The sequence below is a fragment of the Polistes dominula genome, unplaced genomic scaffold, assembly GCF_049000335.1.
Source record: "Polistes dominula isolate Pdom_NZ unplaced genomic scaffold, Pdom_raw_medaka contig_307, whole genome shotgun sequence".
Classification (NCBI taxonomy): Eukaryota; Metazoa; Arthropoda; class Insecta; order Hymenoptera; family Vespidae; genus Polistes; species Polistes dominula.
Window position 1 is genome coordinate 174607 of NW_028301025.1, and position 23871 is coordinate 198477.

The 23871-nt window shown below is 29.7% G+C and overlaps 3 protein-coding genes across 4 annotated transcripts; 2 read left to right on the forward strand and 1 right to left on the reverse strand.

Moving 5' to 3' along the window:
- Nucleotides 1-84: 84 nt before the first annotated feature.
- Nucleotides 85-1541, forward strand: LOC107072498 (uncharacterized). Its single transcript, XM_015332488.2, has 2 exons — nt 85-896; nt 1247-1541. The coding sequence occupies exons 1-2, from the start codon at nt 106-108 to the stop codon at nt 1533-1535; spliced, it is 1080 nt and encodes a 359-aa protein (XP_015187974.2). The 5' UTR covers nt 85-105; the 3' UTR covers nt 1536-1541.
- A 4-nt stretch (nt 1542-1545) lies between these two features.
- On the reverse strand, nt 1546-2892 carry LOC107072499 (U3 small nucleolar ribonucleoprotein IMP3). The gene is made up of 4 exons (XM_015332489.2): nt 2363-2892; nt 1951-2265; nt 1768-1840; nt 1546-1694 (listed from the first exon to the last, which is right to left on the reverse strand). Exons 1-4 carry the CDS (start codon nt 2497-2499, stop codon nt 1671-1673), a joined length of 549 nt encoding a protein of 182 aa, XP_015187975.1. The 5' UTR covers nt 2500-2892; the 3' UTR covers nt 1546-1670.
- Nucleotides 2893-8270: 5378 nt separating this feature from the next.
- LOC107072500 (xibalbin-1) lies at nt 8271-18941 on the forward strand. 2 transcript variants are annotated; one of them, XM_015332491.2, is made up of 4 exons: nt 8279-8430; nt 8508-8658; nt 14630-14729; nt 15561-18941. In XM_015332491.2, the coding sequence occupies exons 2-4, from the start codon at nt 8577-8579 to the stop codon at nt 15721-15723; spliced, it is 345 nt and encodes a 114-aa protein (XP_015187977.1). In that variant the 5' UTR covers nt 8279-8430; nt 8508-8576; the 3' UTR covers nt 15724-18941. The 2 variants fall into 2 exon arrangements, with proteins under 2 accessions (XP_015187978.1, XP_015187977.1); XM_015332492.2 differs by having other exon boundaries at nt 8271-8658; nt 15588-18941.
- Nucleotides 18942-23871: the final 4930 nt, after the last annotated feature.

The window sequence follows — 23871 nt, forward strand, 5'->3', positions numbered from 1 at the left end:
TTTCGTTCCCTCCCACCACCACATTTATATTCAAATTGAAAGTGTTTGTGATCAATACAATTGTATGTACAATTTGTAAACGTATAAAATAATTTTGTCTGTACAATGGAAAGTAATAATTATTGTAATAATTTAGAAATGTCAAAGAACTTTTGCTCTGATTGTAAACTTGTTTTAAAATCTATATACAGTGTTGGTAGCGCGTCTTCAATAAACGAATGCGAATCATTAAGCGAAAAATCCAAAGATCGTAATTCATTATTAGACACATATAAAATCAATTTAAATGATGAAAATATAATGAATAAAAATAATGATAAATTGCAAAATGTACAATATTTTTCTTCTAAGAATAAGTTTCCTTTATTTAACAATGAGAAAAATAATATTACAACAACAACAACATCTCAAGAAGGACATCATACATTATTAGATAAAAAAAGGCCAACAAAAGAATATACTACTAAAGTATATACTTTGAATAATAATGATAAAAAACGTTTGATTAATTCTAAACCTACAATTATAGAAGATAAAATATTAAAAGGTATTGAACAATTACCGATGAATACTTGGAAAAAACAAAAATTACAAATTTCAAATAATAAACAGGATGATTCTGTTTTGAAATATGTTCATGAAAAATATTGTCAAATGGAAGAAAACAATAAATATACAAATTTGAACAGTTTCTACGAATCAAAGAAACAAAGTAATTACGTTCAAATGAATTATTTGAAATTATCAAAAAGCTCTTTAAATTCTCAAAATAGAAAATGTACAAGTGATTTTACCAAAGAACCTGATTACATTATGCAACTTAATACATTAAAAAATACTATATTAAATCGACGTGAAAAAGTATTAAATGCAGCACAAAATTTATTGATGCTTAGGTGAGATATAATCATTTACATATTTTTCTGGTCCTTGGACCATTGTGCGGGCGGCCCGGGCTCCTTGCGGGGAGCACAATCAGTGTAATGCAGCATCATTGTGATGTGGGTGGCGGGCACTCTCCGAGCCCACCAGGTCGAATGTTGACGGTGGTCCCAAGAACATCAATTTCTGACGCCCGCGAGCCCAAAGCCACGACGACGAGCACAGGGCATGGTCCCCTCGTTCGATGTTGGAGACAGGGGCTCGAGTGCTCTTACCGACTGAGCCATGCCGTGTGCTCATCATTTACATATTACATATTCACCTTTTCCTAATTCATTCATTAATTCTTCATTAATTATTCTAGCTCCTATCTTCAAGATCTTTGCAATTCTTTATCAGAAAGAAAAGTTGTTAATCCAGACGTAGAAGATACAACAAAAACAAACAGAAAAGAACAAGAAAAAGAAAAAGAAAAAGAAAAAGAAAAAGAAAATACTAATTTAAATATAAATAAAAAGGTGGATAAAAGTACTAGTCCAATTTTATTTTCTGAGAACAATCCTGTTGTAAGAAATAATCTTACTGAAATGAAAACTACTAAAACAAATAGTCGGGACATGTATACTTACAATCCATATCGTAACAACAAATAATTGACAGAAAAACATGTAAAATTATATTATTATTGAAAGGTATACATAATAGGAACGACTTTTCATTGAAATAGAAACAATAATTTATTTATTTGAATATAGGTAAAAAACAATTTTATCCTATGTGCTTAATCATTACATCATATCGTAGTCATCTCTCTGTAATAAAGAATTTGTTAATAATCTAATATTAGTACAAAATATGTATTTTAATGATTAATGAAATACTTACAGCATCATTGTATTCCATAATATGCTTTCTAATTGCAGACGTATTGACCCATGTTACAAAATCTTCGAGATTTCTAAAATAATAACGCAGTGCATTTTTTTGTTTTTGTTTTTGTTTTTTTTTTATTAATGATAACCTCTAACTTGTATAATATTAATATCATTAATTCATTGTGTTTATTACCTTGTAACTAAAAATGCTGGATCTTTAACTATTTCTGTTCCTACTCTAACGTGTCCTTGTTCGATCAACTGCGTTGCTAATTTTATATTTTCACTCATTTTATTACGAACCATGATAACTGGCAATCGTCTTCTACAAAATGAACTTGCACTTATCTTTTGGGTAAGAGATAAGTCAGATTTGTTAGATGTTAAGCCCATTATGTATAATTTTTCCAATAACAATGCACTTTGTTCTATGCGAAATGGATTATCAGCATCGAGCTCTTTAATTTTCTCTCCTAATTCTCGAACTTCACGAGACAATTTGTTGTATCTAGAAAATAAACATATTCAAGTTAAAAATTATATATTATATATAGAATACAAAATTGATATATATTATTGATTAATTGATATATATATATATATACTTTGCATAATCACTTCTTTTTTGAATTCTAAAACGTCTTAAAACTTTGACTTCGTGCAAATTATTATCCGCTTCCCAAGAAATAAAATCAACTTTCTTTAATAATTTTTGTTCATGATATTTTAATTTTCGCACCATCTTTATTATATATCTATATATTATAACTTAATAAAAACGTGAATATTTATATATACAAAACTTGTCTCAACTAATAGAGGTTAGAAACACATGTTTAGCTAGGATTACCAACTTATGTAAAATTGAATTCAGTTTCTAGGAAGAATTAGCTCGACTAGTGACAATGCGTCCTAGATACTTTAGTCTTAAGTCGGAGCAAAAGAACAAATGTCAATTAATTTTCAATGCAGGAGTTGCATTAAAAAAAATGTTTAGTACTAGTATGAAGGTTAGAGGTAAGGAGTATCATCTGTGTATATGAAAAGTGTCCGTCGAAATGCATTCAATTAGGGTGGCGCCACAGTAGCATCAGGGTAAATTTTAAAGGAAGCGCCAAATATGATTAGAGTAGAATTGAGAAATAAACAAGGAACACAACATTTCACAACACAAATTTTCATAGAGATATTATACCGGCGCATGCGCATTAGATTTGTCGTGCTTATCGTACACGTATGTATACGATACATACCTACCTTAACCTCACTAGCAGAGTAATGCGCATGCGCCGTCATCAATCTCCCATGTTCTATCTCTTTTTATTTCGCGCGACAAGTTTTATGCTGGCTTGTCTGCTCTATGTAAATTTTAACCATAACTGTTTTGTTATTCACATACTTTGTCATAAAATGAAATGATAAAAAATCAATAAACGTACTATTCACAGTTGACGAAATAAAATCACTCTAGCTACACTAAGTGTAGCTCATAATAATTCTTCAAGGTTATATTTATTACATTATTTTGTACTACGCAAGTAGTTGAAATTTGTAATAATTAAATACTTTAGAGTCGGCAATAATATTACATTTTTTAACTCGGCACAGTTCAATTTGTTTACAATTTATACCATACCCTTTGTCTACACCAGCGCCACTCTGGAAGGTTTTTGAACTGTTATTTATAGCATACGCTGGACACTTTTTCAAATTTTCTCCCATATGAGATGATACTCCTTACAGAGGTAAGGGTAGAGACCCTCCATAATACATATATAGGAGATTATCATGAATCATGTGTGAAGTATTGTCTAATTGCAATGGCCCTAATTAAAACATTTTAATATAAAAATAAAATATATATAACAAATGAGAAGTAATTTAAAAATTAGATTTATTATAATTAAATATTAAAAATCTCTTAGGAGATATAGGTATAATATTTGTTCTTGTTTTAATTTTACCATTAAACATAAAAATTGTTGTTTTGTTGATAAAATCCTTCGGAAAAATTCATTTCTCTCGTTTTGATCCAGAAATAACGAGCTGACGTATCAAAATTGATATAACAAACGTGCGCACGCAAAAAAGAAAACAATTCTCGACGAGTGACAAACATTCCCCTTTTTTTCCCCCAAAATCCGTACGATTTCACAACCATTATTGTTTTTATTTCACCCACGGTAAATGTTTATTTTATTTTAAGGTGGTAGTATTCTGGTCTAGAGGCATGAATTATAGGTACTTTATCAAGTGTAATAACAACAAGACGAATAATATTTCTACTATCTATAATGTTACAAGATATTCATTAATATTTCGAGAATACATGAAAAGAAAAAAATATTGAAAAAATTCAAAATTGAAAAAGTTGGTGGTCGCAAAAAAACGGTGGTCGCGCGACGGTAGCCATGATTGCAGTTCTCCTGGTAATCCGAAATAAAAAATTACAACGGATTATTAATTTAGAATAATGCCGCTATCGTTTCAACTAAAAGAATTGAAAAAAGTATTTTTTTCGCTAAATTACAGCTGTTTGAAAAAAAGATACATTATTTTTATAACTTTTTTTACTTTTCCGAATTTTTTAAAAATAGTAAAAATGAAAAATTTTGTAAGATTTTAGTTTGCACGATAGAGTAATGCATAGAGAAGACTCTCACCAAATTTCAAGCAAAAACAAAAAAACAGTTTCGAGAAAAACGCGTTCAAAGTTTCGCGTAATAGGTGTAGGATATAGGATAGTAGGATATAGGTGTCACTAAAACAGCTATATCTCCAAAAATAATTTGAATTTTGAAAAATCCTCTTGAGAACATATTCTTAAAAGGTTAAACACTTTGAAAATATGACAAAAAAAATCGATTTTTTCCAATTTCTAGACCAGAATACCCCCTTAACTTTATATATATATATATATAATAGTAAACAAAAATAGCATATAACTAAATAAATATAATGTAACCGCGTTGACAAGAGGCGCCACGTCTATAAAGGAGAAATTTGAGGTGTTATCCTAATTGGCGTTTATGGTACACAGGGGTGCCATGCTTCATATCGTTTATGTGTTATCGTTATAATGAGCCACCGGAAATTCTAGATTCATTAGATGTTTGTAAATGGACATTGGCTTGGCAATTCTAAAGGAATATATTTTTTCTCCTATAAATATTCTACTTTCTACATTATTTTCCTTGGTATCTTTGATAAATTAAATTGAGTTTTAGATGAAGAGAATTTTGAAGAGTTTCAACCTCGTTTTTTGATTGTTTTCGAAAGAAGGAAGGTAACGTTCTTGGAATAACAAAACCACCCTCAACAATACAACAACATACAAATTTTCGAATAAAACATCGAGAATATTCGTGAACGTTTAGAATACTAATACAAAGGTGTAAATAGAAAGTAAAAGAGAGAAAGAACAAACATCGTAGTTAGTAGTTAGCCGTTTAATTATTAATTAGCTTGTCGTAGTACTCTAGGAAATTTAATTAAATTGACGAGCAAATCTAATCAAGGAAAACGATGTGATTGATGTGATATCGAATACGGAGGGGGTTGGCAATAGACAGTAGGAACAACGTACGTAACAACCCCCGTTTATTTTGCTTTTTTTTTTTCCACTTTCGATTATAGAATCTCTTTTAATCTCCAATTGAAACTCGACACACGTTGTCTATAGTCATTTATAGAAGCAATAATAAATCAGTTGTAAAACTAACGTCACAGAGTAAGAAGAGAGAGAAGAAGTCTCTCTCTCTCTCTCTCTCTCTTTTTTCTTTCTAGGAGTTATTTTTAAGAATATAACCGTTGACATTTGCGATCACTTCTTTTGCTTGATTATCAAGGTGAAATACAGTACTAAAGTATATTATATATTTTACTATAGTAATAATCAAATAAATACAAATATACATTATATATATATATATATAAAGAAAAGTATATTTTCTTTCATTTGAATTTGCCGCGCACTCCTAGAAAGACGCATAGTAGAGTGATCGATAAAAATCGATTAATCAAAGGATCAATCAATGATAGCTAGAGAGATAGATAAAGAGAGGTAAATAATTTGAGCCGATAATAGTCTTTAATTGTCGTTCCCCTATTTACATACAGGTAAATTGTATATAATAAAATTTACGGTTGTAAATAGCTAATAAAACCTAACCACCCCGCCCCGCCTCGCCCCGCCCCCCTTCTCTTACAGGGAAACGGATTTGATTATAAGGGATGAAATGGATTATTTGAAAAAGAAAAAAAAAGAATTAAATGGCAAGGAAATTTTGGTCTATCCAATAAGAGAGTTGATTCAAAGTGGAATAGGTAAACGTTGGAAAGTCAGACATGTAAGGATCCATTGGAAGGAAGATATCACGATCGAATTACGACCACAGGAACAAGGAGAGAAGATGATCGTCTGCAAGAAGAAATACATACATCCTTCGATAAGGATGTAGACGACACATGGATAGAATGATTGATAGTACGCGTTTCGTTTCTTCGAATGACGTCAACGAGAAGGAGAGCACTATTTCACCCTCCTTCCATTTGAAGAAGAAGCGGCCAAGGGAGCGTATCAAGGGCGTTCCTTCTCTCATCCTCCCTGATGGACCTTCTGAACCGAGCAAGATAACGTGAACACTTTTCTCTTTCCTATCTCATATCTTTTATCTTTGTCTTTGGAAACGTTTATTCACGCGGAAAGTCAATGACTAAAAAGTTACTATAGAAAACTTACCCGAAAAGGAATCCTATAATATTTGTTCTTTTTTTCCAAACTTACAAATTTCATCTTTTTTTTTTATCTACTTAATCATTTTACTACATATGCTGCATATCTTATACCCACACCCAATACTTAATATATACGCGTTGCTGTGGCTCACAATCAGAATTACCTTATACCGCCTTATTGCGATTATAAATTGAGGAGATATAAACTATCGTATCTTTCAAGTTGGATAAAACTGCACACAGTGTGCAAAATTTTATTCAAATTGGTTCAATAGTTTACGAGTCCATTGCGGACAAACAACGTGACATACACGTAATTTATATATATATATATATATATATATATATATATATATATATATATATATTAAGAAGAAGATTAAAGTAGTTTAATTCAATGATAAAATTTCATATTAAATATGCATATTGAACTTATACATACATATTTGAAATATTTACATTTTAGATTCATCCACGTAATCTTTTCAAAAGTTCACTATTCAACGATAGAAACATACCTTCATAATATTATACGAAACACACTCAACCACAACTAACGTTCTTACTAAAAGTATACAAAAGATTTGACTTTTCCAAGGGAAATGTTCTTATTGTCAATAATTCGAAGAAATGACTGATAAAAGGAGACCGAATGTATACAAAAAAAAAAAAAAAAATGCAAATTCGATTAATTTTTGAAATATTAATTAGAGAAAGGATATAAAACATTGTACATGTCTTTAATGTGAAAGAAAAAAAATATACTAAATAATATTACAAAAATGTATAAAAATAAAATGTATAAATATAGGAATAGAGATTTATAATCACATTTACATACGACACTTGAGACTGGTCAGATACTCGAAATAATTCGTTTTTGATTGTTAGATCAAGTTTAAATTTGAATTTGATTTATTTCACATACATATATCATCACATTTTTGAAATGTAATATCCTTTCTTAAAGTGACATTATTGTGTGATACATATTTGGATTTGCCACATATAGGCAACTGTTATTGAAATATCTAATAGACTCGTGTCAGCAATCGTTTCAATGTGACGTGTAGAAGAGGCCTACGGAAAAATAACCTACGCCTACTCATTTAGTATTCAAATGAGTACTACGAATTCTATATTAAAACACTAATACAAATATATAATAATCTGATTACTATACTAATGTTAAAACATTGAAAGATAACATATACAGAGTTTCCTACGTAATACTTTTCTTCTTAAAAAATCGTCAAACAATTTTCATACCTGTTGTTTCTCGTATTGTTAGATACATATATGTATATGCAATAATACACTTAAACCAAATTTGAAAAAAACATTTGAATTCGAAGAAAACCAAGGGTAATGAATAAAGAAGAAAAGAGTACATCAAAATATATATGAAATTAAAAAGAACAAGAACAAGAAAAAAAGATCGGTATGAGAGAGAGAGAGAGAGAGAGAGAGAGGGAGAGAGAAATACGATAAAATATTTTATATCGAAAAAGTATTTTTTCTTTTTATTTATAAGCTATGAAAAGGGGGAGAAAAGGGTATGAGAGAGAGAGAGAGAGAGAGAGTGGTGGGTAAGATGAGGCAGAGAGTTTCCTTGTAAATGGAAACCAATCGTGGTGAGACCGGTGAAAAAAAAAAAAGAAAAGAAAAACCGCAATGTCTGATATCCTGAATTTCGCTCTCTACTTCCTACGATCTTCGGGTTCGTGGGGGCGCAATCGCCACGCCTCCCCGTCTCGTCTATATAAGCTTCCTCTACGCAGAGAAATTCTCATTCGCATCCCGAGCATCCTCGAGTACACGAGCTTGACCCTCGGTGTCCTTTTATCCCATCTGTCCAAAGATCAAGAGAAAGATCAAGAGAAAGATCAAGAGAAAGAAAAAGAGAGAAAGAGAAAGAGAGAAAGAAAATTACTAAGTAAATCAGACATTTTAACGAGGTGTTAACAAGATCTTACAAACTTTTCATCCCCCTTTACTTTTTCTATTCTCAAGGAAAAGAAGAAATTCTATAATATATAATAAGAGAGATCACTAATTGTTGAAGATATAATAAGAAGAAAGATGAAGTTCTCAACAGTGTGGTTGTTTTGCTGTTTCATCGTCCTGGCCGAAAGGAGCCTTGCCAGTCCTTATTTTGATGAAGGTTAGTGTCATTATTATAATTATAATTTTCATCAAGCTCGATATTATACATTTTTATGGGGATATATAGGATTTATTTCTTTGTATACGAATTTGGATTATTCGACATGTCGAATAATTATTGATTATTTAGAAAAGAATAATTGTATTTACGAAATATTCGATATTTTCATTTATCATTGTTTAATCATTTAGTATTATTTGGAGTAACACAATACCGCGTATGGTCAGACATTCGTTATATCAATGTTTCTTTAGTTAGTTAGTTAAATGGAAATAAAATAAACAATGTAAAAGTCTTTATCTCATCCCTTGATATTTTGAAAGGTGGGATTATTTAAGTATAATTACAAATAATTTCATTGTAATTGATTTAAACGATATGCAGCACTACCGTTGTTTCACTAACGCAACCCTCAGAGGATTGAATTTTCCTTATTTTCCTTTTAAGTACTCGAGTCTTACCGTTTTTTTTTTTTTTAAATTTATTTATCTTATTTTATTTGCCAATATCACTCTCACTCATATTCACGCATAAATCATTATGGACGAATACTATCCTATAAATCCTTAAACAACCCTTAGAAAAAGAAGAATAAAAAGCGTTATAACAATAATTACATTTATTATCCTTTTGAAAATAATATTTGAAAATGGTTATATGAAAGAACAATTTAATCATCCTTTTTGATAATTAGTTGTTCTCACTAATTTGAAGTAGAACAATCATACGATATGGTCGGACGGACAGGTGTTGTTGTTTTCTTCATTTATCGACGTAATATATCGGGACAAAAAAATTATTTCAACTTGAATAGTTATTGAAATAAATTTTAAGGACGTTTAATTACTTCATCATATTCAACAACATTTTGTTATTTATTAATTAACTGTCATTCGGTTTTTATCGATTTCGAAGTAGTACAAAGGAGTAATATATACGAACAGACATTTCGTAGTTGATAATATATTGATAGCATATGAAATAATTCATATTACGAAGAAAATAAAAATAATAATATCAAAATAGAAATAAATTTAACAACCAATTTTAACGAAATTTTAACGAAATTTGAACGAAATTTGAACGAATGTTTAGACTTTTGAAAAATCTTATATATTTATTTTGATTCGCGTTGTTAAATAGTAAAAGACAGATAATATATATATAGTCATACTCTGTTTATTGGATTTCGTTGAAATTCGTAAAAGACCCTTAATGATCGTAACGAGAGTTAACGTAAACTTCATTTGCATTTGTTCCTTTAGACGTAAATCCCGATTTAATTGTTCAACCTATCTCATCTCTATATCCCATCTTGTCATGTTCGTTTATGTAACATTTTAGTCAAAGGAAAATAAAGTCAATTTTCCAACGATAACATTTAACCAGCCGGACAATGTAACATATTATCATATGTAAGAGTTCATTCGATCAATTCGATTAATCTCAAAGAAACGATCGACATTTCATCAATTAAAAACAACATTGCCGAGAACGATCGATACATTTTGTTCTTTCTTAAAAGGTTTCTCCAATTAATTTCATTTTCTTCATTATCCAATTATTTTCATTCTTTTTTTTTTTTTCTATCCTAAGCAACGATATCCAAATAGACGAAAGAACAAGAAAGAAGAAGAAAAAATAGAATATTCCTTTTGGAGCTTTTTTTTTCTTTCTTCTTTTTCTCCCATCTAATCCAAATCGATATTATCTTTGGTTTTTTTTTTTATCGATTGCGAGATACATTATTGCTCACTCGATTCAACTCGTTGTCAGTGTGTCACTATTAAATTGACCTTTATTGAGTAGATAAAAAAAGGATAGAAGAAGCCTCTCAGAGAGTGTATTGTGTTTGCCAACTTTGCAACTTTCAAATTGATCTCTGTTTGTAGATTCTTCTTATCTAACGACATATCTTCTTTTTTTTTTTTTTTTTTTACAATTGATATACTTTTTACATTTATTACTTTATTGATGATACGATAAGAGAGATATTTTTTTATCTTTTATATCTATCTATTTATTTATTTATAATAATTGAAACATATTTAAAATTTTCGAAGGACTTTGAAACTTGTACACATGTTTGACCTTTTCTACTCATACCGAGAATGAAAAGAGAATATTGTGCAAGAAAGGATAACGTTCTTACGAAATATGCTTCTCAACCATAATAGGGTATTACCATTAGCAATGGTAATGATATTATGACTAGTTTTCTTTCCTTTTTTTCTTAACTTTAGTACGAATGAAATCTAATAATGAATATTTTAACTTTACTAAAAGCAAACTTAACACGTGCGTGGGACGATTATGTAGGCGAAAATACCTTGCTGCCCTTTACCTTACCTTTACTTTTTACTACATTTTACTATTACATATGCATATATGTATATTTCAATGAAACAAATAATTCAAACAAATAAATATAATTGATTTTGCATTAAAGAGGGAGGGAGAGAGGAATGTTTTCTAAATTGAACGTTTACAAATAAATGGAACTAAATTATATTGGGTTGGAAAGAAAGTTATTTCCGTTTTATTTCTTGCCAACCTAATAATATTATATATATATACTAGGGGTGCTCTAGTGTGGGTGCCTAGCTGTGGCTCACGAATTACCTTATACCGCCTTATTGCGATTATAAATTGAGACATAAACAATCCTATCTTTCAAGTTGGATAAAACTGCACACAGTGTGCAAAATTTTATTCAAATCGGTTCAGTAGTTTACGAGTCCATTGCGGACAAACAACCTGACACCTACTTTATATATATATTTACTTATTTCCGAAATTACTTTCTTGCCAACCCAATAGTAATCAATTTATTGACGAAACAATAGTCAACAAACATCGATCCAAATTCATAATTATTTTATTTACTTATTTATTTTTTAATTTTATATTTGTGTTTTTTTTATATGGTGTGAAAATAATTATTTTAGTCTGTTTATTTAAAAACAAAAAATATTACTTTATTGTCTTATTTTATTATCGTTAACGGAGTCAACAAGTTTTTGTATTCACAGAACGAATTTTAGGAATTATTTGAGATAATAATCATTTCCAACACGAAATATATATATATATATATATATATATGAATATATTTGAAGTTTATCCGTGCTCGAAATAAACAAGATTTTCCATGAGTAATAGTATATATAGATATAGTATACACACAAACCGAACGAAATACGAGGAAACTTTAGCGCGACGGCTATTTTCCCATAAAATATATTACACTATATGATTTCAAAGATGTTTCAACAATATTTTAACACGAGAACATAGAAAATTCTCTTTTTAGACATGTCTTTCTGATATTTGTACAAGACAAAAAAACATGCATATGTGTATATGAACAAATAAAAATAGATGGATCAATAATAATAACGTTAATCAACAATTTTAATTGACATTAAATAAAATAAATTCATTGAAAATTTATGTTTTAATTAAAATTCTATCGGTTTACAGTATAATGCCGACGGATTTATTACGAAAATATTTTCTCTCAAACTTTAATGGAAAAATCTTTCTTTTTTTTTTGTTTTTTTTTTTTTCCCCCACAATCAAAAAACGAATACTAATTGGTTCAACGGAGTTGAAAGTTTTAATTGAAAATTTGTTATTTAAAAAACATGATAAATTATCGTTTTTTCTTTTTTTTTTGTTGTTGTTTTCAAATCTTATAAAAATTGTTAACAATGATTTGACGTAGAAATACAAACCTAGTTTATTTTTATTAAGTTAAGTATACACGTAATGGAAATATAGTAAAGAGATAGTAAATAACACAAGAATGAAAAGTGTAAAAAGGATTTTGAAATTTTCTCCACGAAATCGTAAAATCGTAGGAAGTTAGTTGTGGGGGGGTCTCGTTGAAAGGGCGGAAAACGAGCAAGGGTGTTTATCTGGATTACCTTCATACCAAAGTTCCCTTGATAAGAATATAGAACAATACGAAAATGTCAAAAGAACAAATTCTTTCATTTTTCCATTTTCTTTTCGAACGAACAACAAGTTATTTTTGAAAAATAATACAATATTTTCTTTCGTATATATAAATTTATAAGAAAAAACAGTTTCCGATGAGATTTTCTAAATAATTTAACACTTACCCCCGGAGACAGTTTTACTTATCTTCAAATTTTCAACAAACAAAATTCAACATCCCCCTATTTGAAAGAGCAATAAAGTCAGATTTTGTTGATAATAATTTATACATTATTAATATCCCAAGAAGGGATATTTTTCGAGATATTTTCAAACAAGAATTTATATTCATTTTACCCTCCGGCGGTTTTTAACATTACGTGAAAATTATTTGGAACATGATAAATCTCGTATGAATACTTCATGAAGTATTTTTAACTTCAAATAACTGCTCATTAAAACATTTCCTTGCTTATGAATCGTTGAATTGTAAATATTGTTTAAATTCATCAAAATTATACAATACAATTTCGTAACTAATATTTCATTAATTTATTTTATAATCAATAATATAATGAATCACATTTTACAATCATAATAGTAATAATGTTTCCTCAGAAAATCCTTTATGAAGTATTATCATACACATGTATAATATTATCCCTATTTACGTATATTATTTCTTGTCTGTTCCACCAACTGGAAAATAGAAAAGTCTTTTTACCATGTCGAGCTATTTTCGAATAAATGTATCCACATTACATCATTTTATGCGCATGTGGTGTCATTAAATGGATTTCTGATAATTTTTGCTTATTTTTTTTTTTTTTTTACTATGGAGGGTAGAGGTAAGGAGTAAAATCTCTTATGGAAGAAAGTGTGAAAAAGTGTCCAGCGTTTTCTGTCAATAACAGTTCAAAAATCTTCCAGAATGGCGCTGGTGAACGTAGAAGGTATGGTATGAATGTAGCAATTGTAAATGTATTGTAATTGTTTATTTCTCAATCCTACTCGAATAATATTTTTCGGCGCTTCCTTTAAAATTTACCATGATGCTAATGTGGCGCCACCTCAATTGGTTCGATTTCAAAGGACACTTTTCACATACAGAGATGTTACTCCTTACCTCTACCCTCCATATTTTTTTACCTATCTTCTATTTTGTTTCTTCTTTCTTATAATTGTTTACGTAAGAGAGCATAATAAAAATAAACGTCGACAATTATTTATAACCATTCTATTTTTATTTCAATGGCCCTTATTAAAGTGTTATCTAGACTCTTACTAATATAAGAATAGCACGTCATCCTATCGATATTATCAGCAGTATCGACTAACTGTTTGATCGAGGGTACCTCTCCTCTCTCTCTCTCTCTCTCTCTCTTTCAAATAACTTACCTAATGCATTGACTATGATCTTGTGTACACATATGTATCTTATATCGATTACTATATAAACATCTCTTTTACATAATAAGAACACACATAATTATATATATACATATATATATATATATATATATATATATATATATATATATATATATATATATATATATATATATATATACATATTTTTTTTTCTATTATTCATATAAATGTATTGGGTTGACAAGAAAGTAATTTCGGTTTTCTAGTGTGAAATAAGACTCTATTGTTTCTATACAAAAAATTAACTTTCAATTAAATAACTAACAAATTGTAACATTAACGAAAGAATAACGAAACAAACATAACTCTATCTATTGGTACAAGCCGAAATTACTTTCTTGCCGACCCAACATATGCACAATATGTTAATCAATATAGGATATATATATATATAAATTACGTGTTACGTTGTTTACTCGTAAACTACTGAACCGATTTGAATAAAATTTAGCACACTGTGTGCAGTTTCATCCAACTTGAAAGATACGATAGTTTATATCTCCTCAATTTATAATCGCAATAGCGGGGCACCCCTTACTAGGGATAGGATATAGGATTTATGTTATATTAAAGCCATTTGTTTTGACAATTTTAGACTCGCTCGCTTTAATACCGGAAGAAGACTCTTTGCAGGTGGTAGACTCGGACTATACAGATAATTCTTTGGACAATTTAATGCGAGTTGCACAACAAAAGTGAGTATCTCGCCAACCCTTTTCTAAACCATTTATTTCTAACCATTATCCTTTAATTATTAATTTTTTTCGTTCACTTGTAACTTACCTTAGAGCTTTGACTGCGGCGCGCTCTCGAACAAATCCATTAATGTGAACGGTGCGTTTTTCGCATGTCAATTGTTGCGATTGTTTTTTTTTCCACTGACTACTGATCAAAACAGATATAATAATTGCAAATAAAATAAAAATATTAATCTTTTTTTTAAGCTATTTTAATTTACCTAATTTATTTTATGCATTCCTTCGATAATAATCGGCAATTTAAATATAAAAGAAAAAAAATACAAAATTTATAATGTAACACAGAATATGACAACTTTAACAGGATATTTTAATAATTTTAACCTAATAATTAAAATATTAAAATGATAATGAACGAATAAAAATAATAACATTAAGATAGAAAAAGAAAATAATCAATTTGTGAATTTGTTAAATATAAAAGCAATTGACTAAACGATATTGAAATAATTGCCGATATTTAGTTGCTATCTTACATAGAACAATAAATTTCATGTTAATGAATTTTAATCGGTAAAACAGCAATATATAAAGGTGTTATAGTAAAAAAATACAGAGGGCCTATGTATATTTACGCCTTTTGTATATATTGATGGATTTGCGAAAGCGTCTATATACGCCTTTAGCAGTCAAAGGATTAATGGTTAATTTTTTGCTTCTACGGTTCTATTTTGTTTGTTTGTTGTTGTTTTTCTTTCTTTTTCTCTCCTGTATCCATGTATCGATATAAAAAAAAAGGAATCACACGAAACTCCTAATCTCGAGTAGACGTTCCTCTTTGATTCACCTATTTAGGCGTGGCTGTATAAGACGCGGTGGCAGCTGTGATCACCGACCTAGGGATTGTTGCTATAGCTCGAGTTGTCGTTGCAATCTATGGGGTTCCAACTGTCAGTGTCAACGGATGGGTCTCTTCCAAAAATGGGGTTAAATTGGACAATCTATGGTGACCACTTTCTTAATATCAACCTAACCAAAACCTATACTATTATATTTTTCCTTTTCCCTTTACATTGTGCAGCCTAACCAACCTTAACCCCCTCCACATCTCCTTTTCCATCCCCTACCCTTCGAAAAACGACAAGAAAAAAAGTGCAGAGAAACAATTATAATAATGATAATGATAATGATAATGATAATGATAATAATATTAATAAGAATCTTGTTTTGTGGCTCGTTGAGGTCGAACGTATTTTTCTTTTCATAATAATAATAATAATAATAATAATAATAATAATAATAATAATTATTATAATAATAGTAATAAAAATAATAATACTACTACTACTACTACTACTACTACTACTACTAATAATAATAATAATAATAACGATAATATTAATTATAAATAATAATTTTAATGTAAAAAAAAAAAGAAAAAAAAATTGATAACGCACTCTATATACGAACGTGGTATATTAATTTGACGTTCGATTGATTATTATATTTACGTTAGTATTATTAATTGTATAAACTACAATTATCATTATTTTCTAGCCATTTTTTATTCTATTTCTAATCATTATATATATATATATATATATATATTTTTTTTTTTTTTTCAATTCCTCATTCTGATAGGAAAAGCAAGATAAATGATAGACGATGTTTTAATTGGTTTTTTTTTAAGAAGAACGTCGTAGTAGGTTGTATGTGTATTCTTCCGATAAAGAAACTACCTCGTCTCCAATTTTTCGACGTACTTTTTACCCCTCCCCCCTCCCTCCCCCCGCTGCCACCCTCTCACTCTCTCTCTCTCTCTCTCACCCATTTCTTTTTTCCTGACGATGTTTCATTCCTTGCGGCAAACAACAACCATACGTCGCTATAATCGCCATAAATTCTGGCAAAAAATCAGAAGATCAAAGTCAATTCAACGAAACTACGTGGGAATTTAATCCATGATGAAATATTATCCCAAGGAAGATAACGAGAGATCATCTTGACGACATCAAACGAACAATATCATATTTTTATGTGAGAGCTTTTCGATTAATTTGCTATTTTTGTTCATTGTACGAAATCCTCTTAAGGATAAAACAACCAAATATTTTCCATCGAGTCGATTAATTGTACGTGAATGAATTTATTGAAGCAACATCGTTTTGAATATTGTAATATGTGTCTATAATTATGAAAGTCGTTAAAAAAAAAAAAAAAAAAAAAAAAAAAACCAACATGAGTTTATCAAGTTATTTCACAAGATATTATTTGAAATTACATTAATTCAATGTAATTTTCATGATATTGTGAAAAATGAATCGTTAGAGATAATGTTTGTTATTTCAATATTATATTGACAACTGACCACTAGGCGTGGCTTAAAAAACATTGCTACGTATTGTGTGCAACCAAAGAGTTTATCCATTAAGTTTTCATTAAGTTAGTGTGTTTTTTTAGTTTATTATTTTTTTTTCTTTTTTATTTATTTAACCTCTTAGGCACGGCTGAATGTTGCGCAGGGCAGGATTCAGCGAGAATTACGTGTAAACGATAAAATTATGATGTGTAACGAACAATGGCTGTTCTCTACGCAAGTAAATTTTCATGAAGTTTTTCATGATTAAATTATCAATTTTTATCAAAGAAATGATACACATATACTTTCATTTATACAATTCACTTTAATGATTAATAATAAAATTAGGTATAATATATTTTAAAAGGTGTTATCCACGAAAGCAACTATAATGGCGCGTCTTACTAGAAGATGGCATTCGGAAAACTACTATAGTTATGCTTCGTACTGGTAGATGACATTCGCGAAAGCCACTATAGTGGCGCGTAGTGCTTAAAAGGTTAAAGACATTTTAACAACGTTATCATTTATAAAGCACCTTTTATCACTTTTATCAGGTACAATATTTTCTACATTCACCAAACTACAATTTTTACTAATGTTGTTCTTTTTTTTAAACTCCGATTAACTTGACGTTGACGCCGTGTCTCTTTATTTTTTTTTTTTTTTTCAACATCTTTTGATACTTTGCGATTTATTAAATTACACGAAGGAACACTTGTTTTTTTCCAAGTCATCTTTTTGGATATTACATCTGTCAAAATGATTAACAAGTAATTTTATTTGTAACTGAAAACAAAATCATTTCTTTCTAAATGTAACGAACACACTCTCATGTGAGGGTTTATATTTGTTAATTTGAAAGTAGCACGCTGCCAAGCTGCTAAAACTTATCTATTTTTTCTTTTTTTCCAAATAAATTTTCGATATAAACAAAATTGCCTGCCTGCTGCCTGGTTTAGGTATAGCATGAAAGCTTATTTCTAAATTTTCATGTGATTTACTACCACAACCATTTACAGCACAATAAACAATTAACAATTTTTTATTTAATTTTTAATTCAATTCAAAGTGGATTATTACATACAATTGTGTATTAAAGTGCATACTAAAACTAGTCAGTTATCAATAGAATTGATTTAGTATTTAAATGTTATCACTTTCATAATTATGGGCACATATACGTATATGTTGTAAAGCGCTTGAAAAACTATATAGAATCATTTTTGTGTGTGTTTACATTTTATAATTTTCTTTCTTATCTTTCGATAAGATATTTCTGCGGCCTAATAACTCCTCTAATTCTTTTTTCACGAGCAACGAGACGGTCACTGGATATAATGGACAAAAATAAATAAATAATTAAAATATATATACATATAAATATACACTCGACAAATGTCTTTATTTCTTTCTTTTCTAACAATTTGTATCAACATTTCAAATGATAAGAAAATAACATTGTTGTAAATTATGATAACGCCAGGAAAAATGAATAACCAGGGAAAATGATATTCAAAAGAAATACAAACATTTGGAAAAGAGAAAGTGAAAATGATAAAAAATAAAATTTGAAAGCAAGGAGATCCGCATTGAACCTATCCATCATCTGCGCATCTTGCCTCGCTAAAGAACATATACACGAAGCTAAAATAACACACTCATTTTAAGTGGTATATGCAAATTTAAGAGAAACCAAAAAAAAATTATAAAAAAAAAAAAACAAAACAAAAAAAATATTATACAATTTCAAATAAAACAATAATGTATGTTATACGCATTGTATCCGAAGATGGATGTAAACGTACTGATGTATATCACATGGAAATATAATATATATTATATATGTATATGAATTATTTGCATTCGAAACAACATACGTACATATATCTCATTTTCATGTTTTCTATTTCTTTTCTTATTTATATATTTTTCTGTTTACAAAATAAAATGATATAAGATTAGATGATATGTTTATCAGTTTGGATAAAATAGGACACGAATCTTATTGTTAAAATCTAGCACGTTCGTGCACTTTATTGGTCCAGACTTATTGCAATTGTTTTTTCAGGTCATCCTATGCGTGCACGTTTTTCACTATTTCTATTTCTATTCTTTTCACTTTTTCTTTTTCTTTCTCTCTTTTTCTGTACGGTTATTATCAGCACGTACTAACGTTCTAATCTAATTTAGGATAGTAAGTAAGTAAGTAAGTAAGTATCTCGAGGACACACTTGCACATAAACACATATATACATATGTGTATATAACCTACAATAAGAAAGAGAGAGAGAGAGAGAGAGAGAGAGAAAGATTTGAATGTATGAAAATAAAATTCATACTACCTTGTACGAGTAGTATGTTGGAAGAATGTCACTGTTTGAACGATTACGAAATCTACGTATACCTCCTATACCTCTACTTTCTTACGTATGTCAAAACTAAAAGACTAAAAAAAAGAGAAGAGATCGTGGTAGGAGAGTTTACAACGAGAAAAGGAAAAAAGAGGACGCGTTGGTGTAAGACATGGTCGAATCAACTGTTCGAGAGTTCGACGACACGAAACGAAGAAAAGGAACCATGATCCATGGATCACGTACTGCACGATCCGGTTCGATCACATTTATAGATGAAAATATACACTTACATCGTCTACTGTTGCATTTTTCACAGTATGTACCTTTCTTTTTTTTTTCTTTATAGAAATTCAATATTTTCGAGGTCAACAATAATCAAAAGTCTTTCTTAAGCTAATAGCTAATACTATAAAGAAAATGTGTGCTAAATTTCATAAAAATTGGTTGAAAGCTTTTTCAGTTATCATCTTTCAGCACAGTTTGAAAAAAGTCGTTTGGACAAAAATGCGTTCAAATTAAGGCGTCAGTCGCGTCTAGCGCCGAGTTGAGGCACTCGGAGCACTTCAATGAATTTTCAATCGATAAATAATGCGAATTTCATTCTAAAAATTGACAGGCATACTTTTAAGATGGTAAACCAACTATTTATGAAAAAAAAAGAAAATTCGATCTTTTTTTTATTGTACATGTATCGCCGGCCTTAATACACTTCTCTTCTCTCGATCATTATGACCATTATGACCATTATGATTAGTTTACAAAACTATTATTCATCATTTCTTGAAATGTTAAACAATATAATTTTCTTTCTTTTAACTTTATTTATAATATACAGGTTTGAGTCCCACCTTCTGTTTAACGTATATATTATATGTTAATTAAATCTAATGAGATAAAAGGCTAATGAGAAAATATTAATTAACTGCATGCTAATTATTCTTTTATTGGAAACCGTTATCTATTATATTTTAAGTAGCATACCTTTCCACTACGTCCTCTATGCAAAATACCAAAGTATAATACATATATGTATATACTCGTATATAATATAACGAGGCATCCTGTTCTCTCTATCGAATTATTCTCTTCGATGATGATTATTATTCTATTAATTGCCTATTCGTGACTTATATGCGTTAAAAAGTTCGTTATTTCATGCATTACTTACTCCTTAATATTCAATAAAGTATGTATTTATGATTTTAATCAAAATTATCGCAATTTCCGTTAAAACGATGTGCAACATCATTTACGATTCTCTTTTTCCTCCAACTCTGAAAACAGTGTAGACGTGAACTTATAAAAACAACTTAAAATTACAAATATTTGCGAAAGAGTTGCGTAAATATTTGATCTTCAACGAAGAGAGAGAGAGAGAGAGAGAGAGAGAGAGAGAGAGAGAAATCGATTTTGACAAGAAAATCAAACATACATTTAATGGGTAACCGTATAAAAGTAGATTAGAAACGAATATTTTCAAAGTAGAACAATTTAATTGAGTTTTCTTTTGTCTCAAGACAAACCGTACTTCCTTGATCGTGCACGAATAATCCCCCGACCTTTGGAGTTCGTTGACTCCAAAGAAGAATCGGACCACAATGGCGTTCACCATGTAACTAACAAGCAATTAACGAGTATTAGTAAATACTATCATGATTTTGGATCAATATAGTCTTCTTAAACTTGTATCGATCAATTGAAATATAATAAATAAAAAAAAAACTAAAATGGTTACAGTAAAGACTCTAGCAGGAAAATGGATGAGTTGTCGATAGAGAGAGAGAGAGAGAGAGAGAGGTTAACTTTCTACTTCGTTTAACGGCTCTTCGTGTGGACGTGATCTCCCAGATAATAAATACGCTTTCCATCTGCCAGCAAGAGCGTTGTCTTTCGAGTATAATGGACGGCATTAAAAGTACGATCGAGTTTCGATTCGCCATGAAAAAAAAAAAAAACCTTCTGTCCTTAATACTTTTTTCTCTTTATCGATGCCCTTGAACACATACCGAACGACATTTTCTTTTAAAATCTTTTACTTCCAATTATTTTCATCGAATCTCAATAAAAACTATCCTATATTTCAAGTTGGAACAAATCATACAAAATAAAAAGAAAATTCATTGAAATTGGTTGAGTAATTTCGGAGCTAGAAATAGACAAACATTTTGACACTGAATTTTTCTATATAGAGACATAATCAGTAATAAAGTTTATCTTTCTTTCTAATGCTTATAACTCAGTTTGATATACCGGGTGTTCGGTAGAAGCTCGCAAACAATGTGCATTATTGATCGATCATATCGATCGACTATTTTTTCTTTTTATCTGACATAAAAATAGTGAAACGGTCGAACGATTTTAATAGAATCGTAAAGAGGCTCGTAAAGAATTTCGTTTTCTTTTTTTTTTTTTCAGATAAAACCAACACCTAACGTTTTTTCTATGTGCTACACGTAGGTACAATGTTCGCACGTAGAACATGCTCGTTTCACTCTATCCTAGATCGTTGCTCGTACCAACTTTCCTACCTTTGCAATGCCGACTACGACGACGACGACGACGACGACGACGACGACGACGACGACGACGACGACGACGACGACGACGACGCGTAAAACGTCTGCTACTATCGCAATAGTCCTAACACACACACACACACACACATTTATATTCGTTGCGTAAGCGTGATCACTAATGCGATGCTATGCAATGAGTAACCTTGAGGAACGAGTCATAAAAACGACCAATGGTATGCTTTCTACGATATTATGACGTCATAAATACACCGAACATTTTATTTTATTGGTCAATTTTTATTTTTATTTTTTTTTTTTTTTGTATTAAATCATCATTCACATTATTTAATAATTATTAAATAATTACAATTGCAAATAATTGGATAACATATTATTGATAGACATTTGGATCATTTTTGTAAGATTTCATTTTTATATAAGCGGCAACTTTGATATATAAATTACGTGACCCCGACCGTGACCTCGGCATTGCATCGAACGGATAGCACAGAGAAACTTGTTGAAAGTTTCCACGCTTTCAACAAAATATTCATATTTTAATATGTAAATAATGATTATTTTTCGTAAATTTCATCAAATTTGGATTCTGATTATCCATTAACCAATCTGCTTTTTTTCTTATAACCATAGATGATTATTAAGAATATTCATGAAAAAGCATACTTCGAAAACAGGTGTTCAAATCAAACAGACGAAACTTTCTTCGACGAGATAAAGAATTTCTGAAAAATTCCTTTCAATTGACGCTATCAGAATACAAAACGAATTTATGTTAGTCCATCGTTCTGCCTCACCAACCGAATTGACATTTGCATACTATGGTAATTTCGATCATCGTTTGGAAGAGACACAAAGGAAATTCCATCGTGCGAATATGGGGAGGTGTACTGATGGATCGATCGATCGATCGATCGATCGATCGATCGGAAAGGCGAGTAGAGGGGGGCGACATAAAAAAAAGGACAAAATCAAAAGAGAGAAAAAGACAACGTTGATATCGCTGACGCGAGAAATTATTTAAGTATGTTAAATAGTTGAGAACGATGACTAACACGTTAATAAGGTCAGCAAAGAAATCATTTTAATTATCGACACGAACGACCGCGACCAACCTTCGAATATTTTTTATTCGGTTTGATGATCTCTCTCTCTCTCTCTCTCTCCCTTTGTTTTTTCTTTTTTTCCTTGTTACGGTAAGAGGTACACAAGCTTCCATTTTATGTACAGCCGTTTCGTTATTACTTACATAAGAGTATTTATGTAAAAAATCGTCTTTTCTCTATTCTTGTTAATTTATTTTACTCTCAACACGTCAGCTGGATCTCTCTTTTTGTTTCTTTTTGTTTCTTTTTGTTTCTTTTTGTTTCTTTTTGTTTCTTTGAATTTATTATTTATCCTCCAACTATTTTCCTCTCCTTCTTATCAGAAATAAAACAAGCAAAATAACGAACGACAAGTTCCATCTCATGATAAATTAATAATAATAATAATTAAATGTACACCAATATTATTGATAATTCATTATAATGGTAATCATTTATTAGCAATGTAAAATGATTTTAGAAATTAGAGTTCAATCATAAAAAACATGTGATAAATTTCGATGCTTACCATTAGTTGAGTTTTATATTCTGTTAATTTGATTCTCTTATTTTTTATTATAGTACTTGTAAAACAATTTTTCAATCATTATTATCAATGACATTATTGCACGTTTCGTGTCGCATTTTAAAACCTGCCATTCAAATAACGTACTCTCTCGAAAAACCTTCAATTGTACGTCACGCTCGAAAATTTTCCGAATCTTCCTACCCTATAAAAGTAATCGCATTTCAAACAACGGGAACTTGATCCTTGACAAAATTGAATATCAAGTAAGATCAGTA

What these genes read in the sequence shown, in the direction of transcription:
- LOC107072499 (XM_015332489.2), bottom strand. Translation starts at nt 2,499, where the DNA reads ATGGTGCGAAAATTAAAATATCATGAACAAAAATTATTAAAGAAAGTT. An exon ending in AAAAGAAGTGATTATGCAAA is followed by an intron (nt 2,266 to 2,362) that starts GTATATATATAT and finishes TTTATTTTCTAG; the next exon opens with ATACAACAAATTGTCTCGTG. An exon ending in CCAGCATTTTTAGTTACAAG is followed by an intron (nt 1,841 to 1,950) that starts GTAATAAACACA and finishes TTATTATTTTAG; the next exon opens with AAATCTCGAAGATTTTGTAA.
- LOC107072500 (XM_015332491.2), top strand. Translation starts at nt 8,577, where the DNA reads ATGAAGTTCTCAACAGTGTGGTTGTTTTGCTGTTTCATCGTCCTGGCC. An exon ending in CAGTCCTTATTTTGATGAAG is followed by an intron (nt 8,659 to 14,629) that starts GTTAGTGTCATT and finishes TGACAATTTTAG; the next exon opens with ACTCGCTCGCTTTAATACCG. An exon ending in ATGCGAGTTGCACAACAAAA is followed by an intron (nt 14,730 to 15,560) that starts GTGAGTATCTCG and finishes AATCTCGAGTAG; the next exon opens with ACGTTCCTCTTTGATTCACC.
- LOC107072498 (XM_015332488.2), top strand. Translation starts at nt 106, where the DNA reads ATGGAAAGTAATAATTATTGTAATAATTTAGAAATGTCAAAGAACTTT. An exon ending in CAAAATTTATTGATGCTTAG is followed by an intron (nt 897 to 1,246) that starts GTGAGATATAAT and finishes TAATTATTCTAG; the next exon opens with CTCCTATCTTCAAGATCTTT.